Source organism: Anthonomus grandis, chromosome 8, assembly GCF_022605725.1.
Source record: "Anthonomus grandis grandis chromosome 8, icAntGran1.3, whole genome shotgun sequence".
Classification (NCBI taxonomy): domain Eukaryota; kingdom Metazoa; phylum Arthropoda; class Insecta; order Coleoptera; family Curculionidae; genus Anthonomus; species Anthonomus grandis.
Genome location: NC_065553.1, coordinates 4561957 through 4581782, shown reverse-complemented (window position 1 = coordinate 4581782; position 19826 = coordinate 4561957). Strand labels below are relative to the sequence as shown.

Here is a 19826-nt window from a genome sequence, read left to right as displayed (position 1 = left end):
ATTTTGTTATTATCAGCTTCGTTTTCATTGCTCCTCTGATAAATTCTAGTTTGGCATTGGTATTTCAAAATTTCCATGACTTCATGCGGCTCATGCTTGGTTAAGACAAGCCTAGCGAATAGACTTACACTTGGCTGTTGTCTCTCAGGATACAGTTTCAAATATTTCTTATATTCTATTACAATACTGCTATTACATGTAATATAACATTCCAATATGTAAAATTTTTCTTCCCTGCTATTGAATTATTCAAATTGCATGGTCATTTTTGGTAATCAAATGTTAAAAAAAAAACTACTAAATACCAAATTAAATTATGAGACAGTTTTACTTCTAACCCAAACTCTTTATGCTTGCTCTCGACACGTGTTTCGCTAACGACGTTAGCATCTTAGGGAGAAGATTAAAACTGGGTTTTAATCTTTTAGGTCATACATCAATTTAAAAGAAAAAAATCTTTTTATTTAAACTGGTTTAAAAAAGTTTTAATCTTCTCCCGAAGATGCTAACATCGATAGCACGTGTCGAGATTAAAAATAAAGAGTTTTGGTTAGTGGTAAAACTGTCGCGTCATTTTAAATAAACATCCCAGTTTCTTAAATTATACCCATTTTTCCATATCCAAAAATAAGAGGGTGGAAAATTGATTTAAAGTTAGTTATTAAGCGTGCAAAGGCAAACACAGTTCAACTGAAACCGAAAAAATGTGCACCATTTTAAAATTAGAGTTAGACATTTCTGTCTCTTCTATTTTTTACTTTGTTTAAATCCTAAATTTGTTGAGTATAACTCCAGATATGATTTTTAACCATACGTCTCGTAAGCTCAATTCATTGTGCGCCGGGTATATATGTATAGTTGTCATATCCTTTAATATAAAGATAAATATATAGTCAATCAGATGCTGATCTTTTATATGTATTTACCCAATTATGTTTCGAAATCATTAAGGGTATACATTTCATTGTCCTCTTCAAAACAAACCACTTGAAAAATAAGATCTAGTAATACAATATTTTATCACTAAATCATCCAAAAAAAAAATTAATCAAATAAAACAATAATATACACACATTTCACTCCTCCACAAACGTAATCAAGCGATGTATGTATTTGTATAATATAAACCAATAAAAATTAAACCTGATAAGGCACCAAACTATAGTCATATGGTGTACGTACAAATTGCGGCAAACAAATACATAATAATTATTGTATATAAACCCGCGGCGGGATTAACGAGTCGTGTAAAAGACCGCGCAGTACCGCACGACAATTCCCCAAAAGTAAAAGTTGATTTTCTTCGGTTTCTTCAGTTTATCAATAACTGCCGTAAGCAGCGCACCGAAAAAAGTCTATTTAAACTTTTTCACTTAAAATTTTATTTCATTTTATGTAATTTTTCTTTTTGAAGTTTAAAATGGCGTTCGATCGGAGTTTCATCAACGTTTTGATGCTTGGGTTGGCGTTCATGTTGGTGTTCACCGCGTTCCAGACATGGGGAAACATTCAAGTAAGTATTTATTTTTATACAGTATCAAATATTCATGTGTAATTTGAAGGTCTATGAACATTTAGAGAACTTTTTCTCTCAGCAATTTGAATATTCTTATTGGAACATTTAATGAAAGTGGTGTCATTACACTTGTCAACTTGCTAATAAGTTATCTGAAAAATTAGAATTATAAAATAATTTAAAAAAAAAATAAGTAATGGAAGTCACAACCACGTTTTTACCATCAAACCTATCCTCAGAATCTTTTCTATATTAATGTGAACAAAAATTGAAAGTATTTTAAGTAGTTCCTCAATTATGTTTGCTAATGAATGAAAATCTTTATGTGGCAGTATATGCATTTCAAAAATTTCGTTGCATTTCGGTTTGCTATTTTACCTACTGCTCAATCTGGTTTCAGCTGTTCTCTTAAAAGTAACAGATGATATCTTACAGGCGGCTTATTGCAACTAGTTAACAATCTTCGCCCTCCTCGATTATTCCAAAGCGTTTAATAAATTAAATCACCATTTGTTACTAACAATAGAAAAATTTGTAGGTTTTGGAGTGAGCACTCAATCTCTAATCTGATACTTGAGATTCAATCAAATACTTGACTTAAAAGGGAGGAATTTGTTGCTTTAAGTCTCTCCGCAGGAGAAAGACTTAAAGCAAACAAGGATCTATTCTTGGTCCATTTTTCTTTACCATGTATATACGTCTCAACAATCTGGTGAAATACTCATCAGTTCATCTATATGCAAATGATACTCAAATTTATTGCTCATTTCCTTACATGCTTAAGTTTAAAACCAAGCAAATGAAAGCTTTTTCTTTTTGGTAGGAGCAGACTAGGGTTACCTTCGAGCAATTTATTCGGAAATGAATGCCAATTGATAATATGGAATAGTCTTGGGTGTTAAATTCAAATTTAACGAGCATATTGATCAATCTATAAAGAAGGCTTTTATTAACTTGAAGCTACTTTATTGTCAGAGGTGGCTCCTTAATAAAGATCTAAGGAAAGTTTGATTTGATAGTTGCGTTATCTCATTTCACTTTTTGTGCCTTCTTAGCAAGTGATTTAAAACGGGATCAGTATATTCAAAACTGTTGCGCAATGTTTATAATTGGAATGAGAAAATTTGATAAAGGTGTGAGTAGTAAAATGCGCGCAATGAAGTAAGTAAAATATGACTGAAAGGAGGTTATTTCATTATCTGGTCATCTACAATAAAATTATCTTAAAAATTCCGCGATTACATTTATCAGAAAATTAAATTTAGGTATGATCTTCATGACTTGGACCTAAGAAATAAATATCTCATAACACCTCCACGATATAAAACAACTTTATTCAAGAGGAGTTTCAGCTTTTGCTCTTATTTGTTATATAAAAATTCATCCTAATTTAAGATGTATTTCAGCTCCTTTATTCAAAAGAAAAATTACCAGCTCCATTACTGATCTTTGTTTGCCTGGTTAGCCCAAGGCATATTATGGAAATATTATATTAGATCATAAACATGTTAAAATTTGATATACAAAATGGGCACACTTAGACAATGTTGGTCTGTAGGCTTTTTGGTTGGCTCCTTAGTTTACAAAATTTTCCGTAACTCAGGAAGTTTTTGAGGTACAAAAGTGGTTCTTATATGAAATTATTGGGTAAGCAATGATCTTTCTCTGAACATAATTTTTTTGAGAATACTCCAATTATTTCCTAAAAATAGTCCCAATAATCATTAATATTTGCTAAAAAAAATAACAAAAAAATTCCCCAGATAAAACTGTCACGTTTTTACTCCTCTATATTTATTTATAAAAAATATAAATAAATTTAAATATCTCATCATTTGTAATTAACATTTTTCATTTGGTTATAACTCTCAAGTTATAACCAAAAACAGTTACGTCAGGTTTTCTGAATATTTACAAAATATACGAGTATATTAACTAAAATATTTCTGGTCTATTTAGAGAATATCAGTACCAAACATTCCATGAAAAACATTGGTGGAATATGTCCTGAACGATGAGGGTATATATGCAGAATTTGCTTGTAATTTTTAAAAAAAAATTTAACTTTCTATATTTTTATATTTTTACATACTATGTACACTACGTACTTACGTACGCTTTCTGTATACATGAAAATATGTATAAAATGTGCTCTCTCAACTAGGTCTGTCAAAAATTAGAAATTCAAATTAGAAACCACTAAAAACACATTTATTTCTTATACAGAGTGGTCCAGATAACAAAAAAATATACTTTAATTCTTTGGTGCCATTAGAATTCAAAAATTTGAATTTTCCTTAAACAAGGGGAGGAATGGGTCAACTTTCCAAGTGTCAACGCCACTGTAAATGTGCTTAAATAATTTCAATTACTTCTGTTGTTCTGATCATAGTTAATAACCATCTATTGTAGAGATTACAAAGAGGAAACGTCAATAATAAAGTCAAAATAAAAAAAATTAATTCCTGATTCCTATCAATCCAATAACAATAAAAATCAGGATTAGTGTGTAATCGAATAATTTAATCTTTTTGGCGGTAAATACATATATAGTCACATACATAAAATCTTGTATATAGTTTGTAATTTATTAGTAAATGTCGAAATATGTGTGTTTGCTATTATAGATTGTACAACGCTTTTTAAATTTCCTAAAATTATATTTATTGCGCATTATTTGTTATCTAAGATGTTGTGTTGTTTATTACGAGTAATGGGATATTTGTCGGCAAACTATTACAGTTTCTGATATATCGAGCAAAATTTATGTATACTAAGAAATTTCTCTCTGAATTGAAGTTTTCCAGTATCCAGTCATTTGGTTATTGCATGTACAATTAAAACTTGGAATATATTTAGAACAAATGCTCAATTAATATTAAAAGAAAAACTAACAATGTGTGAAAATTTCAAGCGAAAAACTAAAAATTTTGGTATTTATTTCTTAAATTTTTCAAAATGGAGAAATCAAGAAAATTAGTCAAACTTTTAAAGAACGCTTTCTTTGACCCATAATAATAACAATATTTTCATCTATTATGAATTTTTTTTAAATCTCATAAAAGTCCTTTAATTCTAATAAGTGATTGCCCATTTTGTATTTAAGATATAATTTAAGATATTTCTAAGCCTATTCAGTTAATTAAAAAAAAAATTGTTCAAAAAGGTTCAAATGAGGTTATCTTGAGGCCAAGTGCCTAAAATCCTGTAAGCAAACCGTACATTTATATGGCATACGATGAGGTTACATGTCCGTTTTGTCACTTAATAGAATTTTTTAAAAAATCATCGTTTTAGGGTGTGTACTCCGCAAGTGAAACCCTCTGTAAATTCTGAAAAAAAAAATTTAAATTGCATTATCTTTTTATCTTAAACCCCCTGTACAATAACTAAATCTGATATTTCAAGGTATCTACGATTTTGTAGGTGAATTTATCAACCATCGTAAGCTTAAAATGGTTTTAAATATCCGGATGTTATTTATTATAAACAATTACCGCATACCTTTAAAGTATATACTGATACAATGATATGCATTTATAATTAGATTTTTGAACGCTAGTTCGTTGGAACTAATAACGTTACATGTAAATACCGTTCATGTTGTAGTGTCGAAATTTGGGTATGGCCGTACGCGTCAAAGTTTAATAGGAAGTTTTGAAATTTTTTGATTAATTTTATAATTTATTATGAACTTAAGAAGTAATAAACCGGAGACATATTTTATACAAAGCATATACAGGGTGGCCCGGAAAATATGTTCCAGGGAAAAATCCACGAACACGTCAACTTTTTTTTATTAGGCTGACTAATTTTGACCTCAATAAAAATGATTTTTTGTCCCATATATACGTCTACTTTTTTTTGGAAAATAGGTGCACTTGTTTAGAATCTATATATGATTCAGGTTAATATGGTTTTGTTAATTCCAGAAAAAGTGGATATAATTTTTTTTTGAAAATAAATTACGGTCTTTTATACTGACATGAACACATTATTACAATGAAAATACCCAGATTTATCTATACATAGTTCGGCAAGTTCTGTTAGATGCTCTTCTTCTATATGGCACTGATCGATAGAAATTCTTTTTCCTTGCAAAAATACTGGAAGGCGTACAGCACTAGCTAGGGTAACAGGTGTAATGCAAAAGACACGTAGAGTAAGACAAATGTTAAAGAAAATTATAGCTAGATTTTAGGTACATATGGCATTCAGCAATTTGAATGGTAACAGATCTTCTTCGAAATGGGCTGCGTAAAGATGCTCTAAGTAGATTACTTCGTCTTCTAAACTTCCAGAAACGTCTAAATTTTTTGCTGCATCTACTTTGAAATTTTATCCATGTCTCCAAATTGCCACAACAATATAAAAGTGTTTTTCAAATTTTTCATTCCAACAAATCATTCGGAAATCTCTATAATAACCGAATCACCAAAAAAGTTTTTTTTTCATCAGTCTCGTGATCGTCTTGCTAATCGTTAATCGCTTCATCTTCTTCAAAATGTCTACATTGCATTTCTTTTTTCGGACCTCAGGAAACTTTGATGAGATCCCTAACGTAATAGCGCTTTGGATTGAGCTATGACTTTGTGCTGCTTGCTTCACGTTGGAAATGAATGACAAGTTTGAAAACATTTTATTTTCAATTCGTCACTCTTGTTAAATATTTGTCTGTATTTTCTTGTCGTTCTGTCACTTTTGTTGTCGGAAAAATGACGGAAGTTTGTCCAGTATCTTACATTTTCAGGTGATTCCAAGATCGATTAGGAGGTAATCTCACATCGACAAACATGTTTTAGAAGAAATTCGGGAATTAGTGGCGAAAAATCATGAAACTTGCTTTGCTCAGAATAATGAGAGGCAGAGCAATGAAAATCCGATTCTAAATAAACTTGGTGGAGGTAGCAATCTTATGAGACAATTATCCCACAAATATCCAGCGAGTTATCAAAAAATGTATGCAGTTTCACCCTTACCGGTTAAGTTGCACAGAGTTTCATTTTAATATATATTTTTCGGATGAATGAACTCTTATCTTAAATGGTATAACTCAATCGGAAATTTTTGTTCGGAGTTGTTGATTTTTAAAATGTTTGAACGGGTAATATTGAAAAATCTTGTGGGTCCTTTTTTCTTCATGGGAATTTACTCAATAAATATGTTGATATTACTAATATTATAGAGACTTATCCTGCATGCGTTAAGGATACGACTATCTTCTCAATATTATGCACAAAATTTATATAATTATTTAACCGTCAAGTTCCCAGTAGAACTACTAAGTGGCCTCCTCTATCACCCGATTTAATCCGTGGATTTTGTTTGGACATTGTTCTATTTTATAAAGTAAGTGATTCATAAAGATATGAATTAAGATGACGTATTAAATTGAAAATAGAACCACACTATCTCTATTCACATTAAAAATCTTAGCAAATAGCTATATATAATATCATTTCTGTGTAAGAATTGTACTTTTTTAAGTACTTGATAAGTGCTTTTTGATAATAAGAAGAGAGCAACAAAATATGGAATTTTCTAGGGTTTTGGTATTTTTCATCATTCTGCGTACTGATGAGAATTGTCCGTACAAGGTTCGATATATTTCAAGATAGAATGTGTTCATTCCCTCAGAGATCTAGCAGGAACATACACTCTCAAGAGAGGCATATATATATATACGCCTTTTTTCTAAACTTCTAAAGTATCAGAAATGGTGACATAAGGTATTTTGCAAGAAGGGACTATTGAAACATATAAAGTCTTATAGAGTTTTGTTAGAGCAATAATTGATCCACAAACGTTAATTTATTGTCAAAGTATTCTCCTTAATCCCTAATAACATTAACACATTTGATAAATGTGTGACACAAATACTATTTATTAAGATTATTACCTGAGATACAGACAATAGGATGCACAGATAATCTTTTTGGCGTTTATTTTGATTAGATCAAAGAAACCGCTGTGCGGCTCTTAATAGTCCAAGCTCGTATACACACGATTACGAACAGGCCCAAAAGTGTAACTTTTAAAAATAACAATCGTATAATTTAATGTAAATTTGTCAGATAAATCAGATTGCACATTTCGATATGACTGTGATCATCATGACCTGTTAAGTTCTTTAGGTTGTTGTAGCACCAATACCATTGCCGCTTGAGCATTACAATAGATTTAAAAAGAAATTAAATAGCTGGTTGGGAAAATGACCCAACGTTCCAATTCCGGAATTGCACAATATATTATTTAATGATTCTTTTCTCCTAACACTTTTAAAAACAAAAATAAGAAACCGTGCATTACTTGTGATGTAAAATTTTTAGTAAAAATATTAAATCACTTTATTATATGAGAAAGTATTCATGTCGAAATATATAGTTTGTAATCTTTCATAACAATTATCGGAAAATTGATAAGAAAATCCTAAAAGCTGTCAACTATAACTTTTACGAACAGAGTATATTAAATTGACTTGAAAATTCATTAAAAAAAGTACATTAAAAATCGTCAACATATTAAGAGGTAAAACTAATTCATTACCACATTCTTCTTTCTTAACCAAATGAATGACATCTACTGCAATATTACAAATAACTTTAATAGTAATACTTCCAATGATTATGTGAATTTCCGCAACTACTTAAACCATTTATCTGTTGCAAATACATTCTTCTTCACCACAGTTTCATCCTTAGAAATTTACAAATCATTAGCACCGTTAAAAAAATATAAATTCATCTGGGTATGATGATATTTTTTTGAGGGCGCTTGTATTGTCCCTTTGTCCAAAAGTGGGGATGTAGAAAAACCTTCGAGCTTTAGACCAATATCACTTTTACCCTCATTACCAAAAATAATCGAAAAGCAAGACTTTTCTCATTCTTGGATATGCGCCCAACCTTACAAGAGTCTTGCAGTTTAGCTTTCAGTTATCCAAAACCACAATGGGTTCCTTTAATATACTTGAAAAATTGTATTTTAGTGGTTGTTCTGTTGCGGTATTCTATGACCTATTAAAAGCATTTGACTGCACTGAGTCATGGAATACAGCTTGAGCTACTTAAAGGGCTATGGATAGAGTGCAGACTGTGAGCAGGATCGATTCTGAAACCTTTTTTTATTTTTAATCGATGTTAATGATGGGCCTCATATTTAAAGAAAAGCCTAGTTTGTAGACCATACCCTTATTCCAAGTTATTCTCTGCCAGTTATATCTTGCGGAACGTTTTCGATTCTCCGACCTGTATTATCAAATTGACATTAAAAAAATGCTTGTGAAATATTTTGGGGAAATCTCCCTTCAGTTGGTCAAGTATTACCTCTGCAAAAAAATATATAGAAAATTATTAATAAAATATATTAAATTTAACAGATTTCGGTTGGTCAGATTAAGTCTTTTTCAGTTACGGTCTTTTAAGGGATTTTTTTTTGCATTTTTTAAGTAATGGCTCAATAGACTGCTTATCTTTTATTTAAAATCTTATTTGTCCGTGTGACAAAATAATTAAAATCTCATTATGCACTGAATTAAGACTTATCAGTTTAAAAATATGAGACCAAAAATTGAAATTGATTTATATAATTTTATCTGATTTCTGAAGGTACATGCTTTAAATGTTTATAATGATATACAGAAATAACGGCTCGAGAATCCTTAAACATCTACTATACAATTTAGGTTAAGCATTTTTAGTACCCAATAAAACTTTTATATAATATTTTATGAATAAATTATTCTGGCAGTTTTCTTATCCTAAATGGAAAACACTCTTTTACGAACCTTGAGCATAATATGTCGTCGTTAGGCGTGGCTAAAATATTACACCAGATCAATAAAAGTGCATATAAGATAAATAACAACTTTATACTGGGTCAAAGAAACGCATATTCAGGACGCCTGAAAAGTTTCCAATATACAATAAAATAAATTTTAAAGATAATAATGCCACTTGACAAATATAAAAGAGACGTTTTTATGTTAAATTAACTAATCGAAAAATCGGTAATTATGCCCATATTATGCGGACTTGTGAGGCAATATACGGTTGAATTTTTAATTCAAATTAAGCGAGTCAAGACCAGTAATAATAATGTTCTTGGTAAATGCCAGCCGGTATAAAAAAGATGCAACTCGGGTCGACCGGTCCGATTTTTTTATTACTTTATAGTAAATGTCATAGTAACAGAACTTTTGAGGCAGCATATTCCTAAAGTCATCGTTAAACTTAACGAGTCCATCAGAAGAGATAAGAAAATGTAGGACAATACTTGCATAAAGGAAAAATAAATTATTCAGATCAATAACACACGTGTTTATCTCTATATGGATTAGAATATCTATAGTTATAACAATTATTTCAGTCTGGGATGATAATTTCATTTGTCAAGTTCATTACAGTAATTAAGAAACCCATTATAATTAGATTTCCACATTTTTATGACAATATTTGAGCTTAGCTAGGTCAGTGTCGTTAAGTTTCTTGTTTTATAGAAAGGACGGTCATTGATTAACCAAACAGATTAAATCGTTACTGAAAATTAGTGTCGTACGCTCTTTCATTTGAAAATCCATTAGTTTATATAGTAACATTTTTTTATCAATATTATTTGCTGTTTTCTTCTTCTTATTATATGTTGGCTATTGATTATGTACTTGAGATAAAGGAACAAAAGTGTTTTATTTCTACGTTCAATAAACCTTTAAAAAGGATAAAATTGTAAAGTGCTGTTAAATTTCACATTTGGGTTTTTTTCGTTTTACTCGAGAGCTATAAATTTTTCATGTATGCATGTGTAGAGACAACCTGTGGATAATTCAATTTCAATTATATTTAATCGACAAAAAAAATTTTCAATAAAATTTAATCGAAAAACCAAAAAAACAAGCTAAGCTTAAAACTGTAAACTTTAAGTGAGGGACGTCTCATATCCTCATGATCCTATTTCATACCATTCTATTAATTAACGTCGTTAATATAAAAAATAATATACCCTCTTTTAGAGGGTATATATTATTTTTTTATATTAATAAACAGGCTAATAACAATACACGTTCTTGCGTTATCCCAGTAAAGCTCCATGAATTTTAAACTTGAATTGTTGGTATGTATTATTATTGAATTGTTCTATTTTATCAGAATGTTGCCCAGTTAAATATTCCTAAAATATATATCTGAAAAAAATTAATAACCTAGTTCAAAATTAATTAATTTTCAGGGAGTATTTATTATCTTTTTCTTTAACGGTGTTTGTTTGTAAAAAGTGTTCATAAACTTGCTAATAATAATAAACGTTCTTACGATATACTAGCAAAGTTCCATGAATTTGTAACTTAAATTGATGCCGATAATCTACCAGTAATATAAATTTTCTTGTCCATAAATTTGAAATTTCATACATCTGAAGATCCCTAGAGTGTATTTATAGCTTAGCCTTAGGATATTAATATCTTGTATACACGTCTGGCTAACTCAGGCATTGGGTGCGGAAATTCGTGTATGAACTTGTATTAACGAGGTTAAGCTACAAATATTTTCTTTTTAGGGATAAGCGCAAATAAGGAATCAGGAAGCATTGTCGTTTTTCTACAGCCATTTCTCTGATAAAAATATTAGGATTTTAATTTTTATTAAAAAATATACAAATGCATAAGTTATTATTGCATTAAAGCATCAAATGCCGTAAAACCGTAACAAATTTGCTTATTTAACGAGTATTATCTAAGAAAACATAAATTCATGTCATATGTTTCAAAAATTACGAAAGAAATATTTGCTACTGTAAGCTCATTTTAAGAAATCACCAAATATGTGTTAAATTTCAATTAAAATTGGTTTTGCACAGAGCAAATAAAATTTGCGATCATTTGTTTATTTTATATTTCCGATATTTTCTAAAATCCCTGTACAAAACATTATAGGAGACATTATAGTATAATCCTATCAAATAATACCATTTAATTTACACTGCATTTTCTTTTAAAAATAATCAACAAAAAAATGTGCCATTTATATTTATAGTCTAACATCTGACAATAAGCTTTTATAAGTTTTAAATACATTTTTAAACTCTACAAGGGTAATATGAACCCTTTTTACTCGATCATGTTTTCATATATTTCAATATCAATCAGCTAAGGATTGATTACTGAGGAATTTATTAATTTACCACAATGTAAAGAGGCACCTTTTTATAAAAAAATCACTTTACACAAGTTTTCAACTGATCAACCAAGTATCTCCGTTGTCAGAGATCCGGATATTAAATATGATTTTTATATTTTAATAAATATACCTCACTCCTATTTTAATGATACGCTGCTTAACAGTTTATAGTATATTCTATATCAGGTATTTTAATAACGTATAGCCAATAAAACTTTTAGTTGATTTGTGCATTAGTTTATTTACTAGCCTACCAACAAATCCAAAATCAATATCTATTTATTAATTTATCAACGGAATCCATTTACATTATAAAATATAATAAGTTATACTATCTAAGTTTAGTTAAAAGTATCATATCAAATCTATCAGACATTAAAATTTGTTTTAGTTTTACTAACAACTGAGGACAGTCTATAGCAGCATTTATTACTTTCAAGACGAAAATATGAATCTTGTAGAATTTTTTTTGACTCTAGTGTAGGCAGATTTAGACTATCCCTCATCAACTGATAGATTTGTCCCTGTGATATCCACTTCTAAATGCAGAAATTCTCGTCTTTAAGTCAGGAGAAAGAATATGGTAGAGAACTAATATAGCCTTTGAGACTTGCATTTATAGCAATCTGTTTTGCTAAATTAAACATCTTATTTCACCTAATCAGCATGGTTTTTTTCAGTGTAGATCAACAGTCATTAATTTTACATCATTTTTGAGAAAAACATAGGAGCGGTAAATGCTGCAAAAGCTATAAATTGCAAATGTCAACTTGGTGTAATCTACACAGATTTTGCTAATAAGAATTTGCTGTGAACTTGCTTGGATAGGTTGGACTATGGAATTCTTTCCACATACTTTATAAAATGGGCTTTCATAAATATCTAGTAGAGTTTTTTATCTCCTACTTATTAGATATACTGCGATTTGTGGAGTTCAATCGGTTCAGATCATCTACCTAAAATGCCTTAAGTAGTCCCCCCTAAGCGAGCAACCTTGCTCCATTTTTGTTTTTGATTTTTATCACAGACATTTTCACAAGTATTGGCAAAGTTTCTACTGTCCTGAAAGTTTTTCGTCGTTAAGAATAGTCATGATTTCATGCAGCTGCAAGCAGATCTTGATAAGGCTTATAAATTACTTAAAGTTGAGACTCCCACTTAATTTTCGGAAATGATAAGATGTCAATTTCTTTGCTCAAAGATGAGATTGACTTTGGTTACCTAATAAATGGTATCACACATCCAAATCACAATTTGGAACTCTGTTCATGATCTGGGGGTCTGTGTTGACAAAGGGCTTAACTTTAATGGTCATCGAGATACCATCATAAAATCTTCTTTAAGGATCCTAGGCTTTATAGATCAATAAAGCTATTTTCTAATACTTCAAGTAGAACGATTTTGTTTAACGTCGTAATAAAATTATGCCTACTGTATGCATCTTTATTGTCGTTTCGTAATTATGCAGTGCTTATTAACGGGATCGAATCCGGACAATGAAAATTCTACAAATATGTTAGTTTAAAGATGGATGGTGTATACTGCGGACTGAATGTATGAATCCCTTCTCATTCAGTCAATAACTGAATACCCTGAAACAGTGCATTAAACCTGGCTATCAAGGGTTAATGTACTGTCTCTTCATCAATTTGCTGTTTGTGGGAGTTAGGTGTTTTTATTTAAGATATGCAACAATTAAATTGATGCTTCAGATCTCTTATCAGCTTTTCATTTTGCTGTTCTCTGCATCCATACAAGAAGACACAATGTATTTTATCCTAACACCTATGGCACGGATTTGGCTAAAAAACACACCATGATCTCTTTGGTACACTGTTCTTTTAGATAGAAGATTATTAGTTGTTTAAGGATTAAGTATATACTACCTACTATTCGCTTTATATTATAGAAATTAGTAAGTTTGATCTTATTTCTTACATTACTGAATTATTGTTTTATCTATCTTATTATTATTTGAAAAAGTAGTCCATTCATGCAGTGGAGTTAATAGATCACTAGATCCATTGGTTGTCATAATTGATCTATTAACTCCACCGCAAGAATGGACTACTTCTTCAACTAATAATAAGATAGATAAAACAATAATTCAGTAAGGTAAGAAATAAGAAGATCCAACTTACTAATTGCTATAATATAAAGCGAATAGTCAGTAGTATACCTAATGCTTAAACAACTAATAATATTCTATCTGAAAGAACAACCAATGGATGGTTACCATAATTGATATATTAACTCCATTGCAAAAATGGACTACTTCTTCAACTAATCCATCGCTACAATTCTATAAGTTAATATTAATTCTACAAGAGCTTGATATAATCTCCTTAATATCGTCTAAGGCACCATTTGCCTTAACTCAAAACATCTTTGTTAGTGTCATTTTAAAAAGCACCCGTAGTTAGCATCTCTTTAGAGTACCATTCTTCTTTTCTTGATTGTTTCTTCTTATGATGTAAGTTCCAGTTAAGCATGTTTAGATTAGTGAAGATCAACAATACATAACGACTGATTTACTCCTGTACGAAGTTTTCTTCAATAGCCATTAAGCCCACTATAATAAGTAAAATCACCTAAATAAACAATATATAAAAACCAATTGAATTGAGCTGAAATAAAGGACTGAGTGTTATTTTGTATAAAGCCGTTTCGATCTCAACCAAAATGGTTTTATTTGTGTTTTAAACTCAACGAACTTTAACACTTTTCAGGTAAATAAAATAAGGTTCATTCACTCGTAAAACCCGGTGAAGGTCACGCAAAGTGCAAGTTTCAGAATGCATAATCGAAAGCCCTTCAAGGCCTCCATTCAATATAACATTTGTGCGGAAGCAATCGAGATCTCGCGATAAATGTTGCACTGATACCTATGTTCGCAATTATTTGTTTTACTGTGATTGTTATAATGAGGTGTTATATGAGAAAATTCCGCTGGAATTTTCCGTAACCCAGTAAATAATTGTTATAGGAAAAAATAATGCGAAGTGCATTCATAATATCAATAAATCGGTTGAGATCGAATTAAATAAATAATATTCAACGTCATCTCTAGAAGTGGTGTTGTTTTTTTAGATTAGTTGTGTAAGATTTAATGAGCCATCGGAAGAAAGGATTTAGAGGAAAGTTATTAATATTTGCTTGAAATAAAAGAAAAATATACCAAATATTAAGGATGTTTTAATGCTACTTATTTTTTTAATTAGGGTGGAAAATGCATATTAAAGGAATTAGGTGCACTGAAAGGGTGAATTTAATTAAAACTGATAAAATTTCTAAAAAAAAAATTTTAAATAATTTGATTTATTTAAAATTTATGGCACGGTGATACTGAAAAATTATTTGGAAAATCAGAAAGGGTAGTTTTCGCAAGGGGTGTTTTGTGAATAATTTCTTTCAGGTTATTTATTTCGCAACATGGGTTAATTTTTTAGAAACTAAATTTTTTTTCCTACAAAAAAGATACTCTTGTACATATCGCCCAGAGCGATGGTTTTCGAGAAAATTGAAGGTTTACCTTCAATTTTTGCTTTATTACTTTTAATTTACGGTAATTTACTTTCAATTTCCGAGTTTGTTCTGACATGTGGCTAACTGGTTAATCAACATAAACTTATGAAAGTTATGGCGTTTTAAAAGTAATCAAGTAGTTATTAAATAATTAATTGAAAAATCACAATTTCATCATTTTTCCACACTTCACACTTTCCGTTCCGCGTTGCGCAAAAAATTAAAAAAAGAAAAAAGTTATTCAAGAAACAACCCCCTACCCTTTTCAATTTTCCAAATAATTTTGCAGTATCACCATTTGATTTAGGGTCAAAATTTATGGCAGAAGGTTTTTTTTCGAAGAAATTTTATCTCGTTTTTTAAGCCTACAATTTCAAAAAACCTGTTTTTTAAATTCAGTCTTTCTGTGCACTTAGCTCCCTTAATATGCATTTTCCGCTCTATACTTAAATGAACCTTTTTTCACTATTTTTAGAAGTACTATCACTCTCCAAATTTTTTTACCCCATTTCAATGACACCTTGTATATTGAAAAGAACAAGGGTCCGAGAATAGACCTCTGCGAAACGCCTAATTTAATTATCAATCTTTGCTTTGATAAATCAGTAACTCGCGAAACTTACGGGTTAACTAATAGCACTTACTAGTAGGTAGTCATGAGATCATAATAAAGAAATATGAAGATACTTAATGGAGATAAACGAAGAAGCTTGACAAAAAGAAGATCATGACTGATTGAATCAAAAGTCTTAGTCATATCTAAAGATAAGATATCTACGATATTAGACATGGCTAGTGCAGTCAAAAGATCTTTATCAATGGCTCGTGTTATATCATTTATAACATCAGAGATGTTTGAGGTAGCCATAAACAATTGCGAACAAGGGCTATGTAAGTTTTAAAAGATTTACTACGTTTCTGGGTGTCGGTTCTGGGATCTTACGGGTTCCAAGACACAAAATCTAGTCAACGATAACGTAGCTCTAGATTGATCGGTAATTTCCCACCTCTGTTAAGGATACTGATTATTCCTTCTAGGGGTAAAGTGACGACCTAAAAGAAAATCATGGATATCCCGTGTAGGATGGATGTGACTGTCTATGAGAGGCGATGAACCTAATTAAGTGATAACTTGATTGGATTTCAAACCTGTTTTTATACCCAGAAAATTCTAACGTAAAATGTAATGTACATCTTTCATACACACACATAGTTCCAAAGAAAAAGCATAAATAAAATATGCGTTTTCCTGAACCCAGAACCCTCCTTTTTGAAAGCACCCTATTGCAAAAATTTTTAAAACATGGAGAGTAACCATTCAGGAGCTCGTTATCGACAACTATTTACTCGTTTACTCACCCTTGCAAATATGACTAGTTTCATGTTTGTTTGCCCAACATAATATTTGTTGCATTTCAGAAAACCATGATCGAAAGCATTAAACTCGACGATGAAAACTTCAAAGAAGCAAACGCCTACTACAGTATGGCCATCATCTATGTATTCCTGGCCATTTTCAACTGGACATCACCATCCGCCATTAGTGTCATCGGAGCCAAATTTTCTATGCTTATTGGTGGCATCACTTATTTGTAAGTATAATACCTAAATAATTATAAAGATTTATTTAAGGAATTCTGATTTTTTTAGGTTGTTTATTATGTCTTTTGCACTTCCACGTGTATGGCTCCTGTATGTAGCAAGTGGAATTATAGGAATCGGAGCTGCGTTAATCTGGACAGGACAAGGCGTTTATTTGGCACTGAACTCCGACGAAAACACTATATCCAGAAACTCGGGAGTTTTTTGGGCTATGCTACAAATGAGGTAGGTTTTAATTAAACTTAAAGGTAAATTGACTAGGACTATACCTATATACCTTCGAGAAAAGGTAACTTCCTGATGATGGCTTAAAAGACCGAAAGTGTTTAATTTTTTAAAACTGAAAAAAAACAGACGATGACATCAACATGATGTCTATACGGTTTAATCTTCATTTAGACGTTTTTAATCTTCGTTTAGGTATATGAATTAAAATACTCGAGGCACAAAAATAGTTACGTACACATTGACTTAAGACTACTGGAAACATTTATTTACACTGTATTTATTTCGATTTAAAATTCGCGCCAATATTCAGAGTTAAACTGGTCTGCTAGCGGCGAGAGCTTTTTATATATTAGCTAGACCAATGTTCCGGAAGATTCGCTAACCTTCCGCGTGTCTAGCAAGATGTCGCAGGTTGTGTCTGCCGCTCATAACTTGTTTCTGAGTCATGTAATCAGGATTAACTACTTCAACTAAGGCTGGTGCATAAAATAACCCTCAAAACTAATTTTTTTAAATTTAATAATATGTTCAAATCCGATTTTGTTTTACAGCATGTTCGTGGGCAACACCTTCGTCTACTTCGTCTTCCGTGGTCAGGATCAAGTAAACAGCACCCAGAGGCAAATCGTTATATGGACGTTATCCGCCATAGCATTAAGCGGAATCATCGTGATGGTTTTCTTCCCAAAACCACCGAAGAAACAAAGAATTCCCGATAGAGATACTGACGAGGACCATGTGGAACCACCCAGTGGACCCATCGAGGCTCTTAAAGGAGCTGTGAGGTTGTTTTTTACTAGAGATATGTTGATGTTATGCGTTACATTTATCTATACAGGTGAGTTTTCCAGGAATGTGAGGAAATTAATAGTCAAAAGTCAGTATGGCGACTGAGTTTCTGGCATTCAGTATTTTTATTATAAATTCTGGTGTATTCTGGCTTATTTCGTTGAAAGTTAAAAGACCATTTGTACGGAAATATGTGCATATTGTAACAGGAAAGAATTGTATACGGAGTACTTTTGACAGGATGAATTCAACTTTGCTTGATCTTATTGTTAAATAACGATCAGATCAGTGAACATCTTAAAAGTGCAACTGTTGCTTTCAAAATAAAAGCTTACCTCCAGGCTCCAACTACCGTTACCACCTGTATTTATACGTATCCATATCGGTTTTCTCGGCCCAATACGAAATTAAATGTTTTTTTTTAATCTAAATGGTTAGAATAAATCTCAGTGAATTTAATCCAATTAAAAAATGAAGGATAGATTTGCAAGATTTAGTTCACCAAGGTCACTCGTGATTCTGGATTTCAATAATTAAGGAAGTTTTAATTGAGTCATATTGGGATTTCGTCAATGAGAAAGTATTTCTTACCTAATATAGAAACATTTCTGCTACCTGAAAACATTCTTTGAGTTTGAGTTTATCCTGTGACCCATTTTCTGAAATTGAATGTCATCCGAACTTTTAAATTAAGGGAAGGGGGATGAGGTCAATAAAAATAGGCGTTTACCTTTAAATAAAAGTCATTGGATGAAAGTACTGAATACCCCAACCCAACCTTGAATAAATTTAATTACTGGATAAAATACTATTACTCGAGAAAAATATTTGTTCGCGAAAAATCGAAAAATAACATTCGGTAAATTGTTTTCGAGAAAAAAGTATTTAGGAAAATGATCGTTCGAGAAATTGAACCGCTCGGGATCATAGCCACATTCAGTAACTTTTGAGAAAACCGACTTTAAAGGTGGTATGTGTTTTTCATGTCAAAATAAAACTAAATTTTCTGTTACTAATAAAATACATTCAAAAATTATATTCGTAACTCTTACAAAGTACAAAAGAAGTTTTATACATTCTTTAGTTATAATAAGAAACACTCAAGTTTAAAAATATTATTAAGCACATTTTTAAATATCAATAGTCTTTAAAAGTACTTACCGTGGCAAACAAATGTATGGAAACATTTTTAAAATATAAACAAAAAAAAAACTACTTTCTAATTTGGTTTTCCAAGTGCGGCCAAAAATTCTCTATAGGGTTCAAATCAGGTGATCGGGAAGGCCAATCCAAAACTTGAATTTTTTCACATGGCAACAAGTTTATCTCCAATAATACAGTAGTGGCAGAAAGTAGAGCAACTTTTAAAAAAATAAAATTTCTTGACAACTAATAAAGGAATAACAATGATATTTATCCACAATACTTTTGGTCAAGTAGGTAGTCTTAAATCAGATAAGAATTGACCTTCTAAATATTTCTGTTTATTTTTAAACTGATAAGAATTTGTGTACCTGGCAAAAAGTAGAGCAACATTTTTCTTAGAACTTACAAATCGAATAATATTAGTTTAATTTCAGCTGTTTACTGGTTACATTAAAAGTAAAGTTAGTTTACAATACCTAGAGGACGGCCTTTATCCGTTGATTTAAAAACACGAATTATAGACTGTCACAAAAATGGTGAAAAACGAATCAATATTGCAAGAAGGTTTAGTTTGAATAAATCTAGAGTATCGCGAATAATTTCACGTTATTTGAAGCATGGACATGTTTTACCTAGAAAAAAACAGGAAGACCAAGAAAAACCGATAAACATCAAGATAAACAAATTTTGAAAATATCTCAGAGTGATCCTTTTTTGGGTTCAAGTAAAATAAAGCAGCGTTTATCAGAAGAATTAGGCGTTCGGGTATCTTCAAGGACAATAAGAAGTAGATTATGCGAGGCCAAATTATTTGCAAGACGTCCAGCAAAAAAGCCCTTATTATCTGCAAA

The 19826-nt window shown here is 30.8% G+C and overlaps 1 protein-coding gene across 1 annotated transcript in view; it reads left to right on the top strand.

Annotated features, from left to right (window-relative positions):
- LOC126739880 (UNC93-like protein MFSD11) overlaps positions 1-19826 on the top strand; it is a 31775-nt gene that overhangs the window by 3335 nt on the left and 8614 nt on the right. Inside the window, exons 2-5 of the mRNA XM_050445698.1 lie at positions 1415-1513; positions 16630-16802; positions 16861-17037; positions 17592-17878. Coding sequence (XP_050301655.1) covers positions 1415-1513; positions 16630-16802; positions 16861-17037; positions 17592-17878 — 736 coding nt within the window. The remainder of the gene's footprint in view (positions 1-1414; positions 1514-16629; positions 16803-16860; positions 17038-17591; positions 17879-19826) is intronic.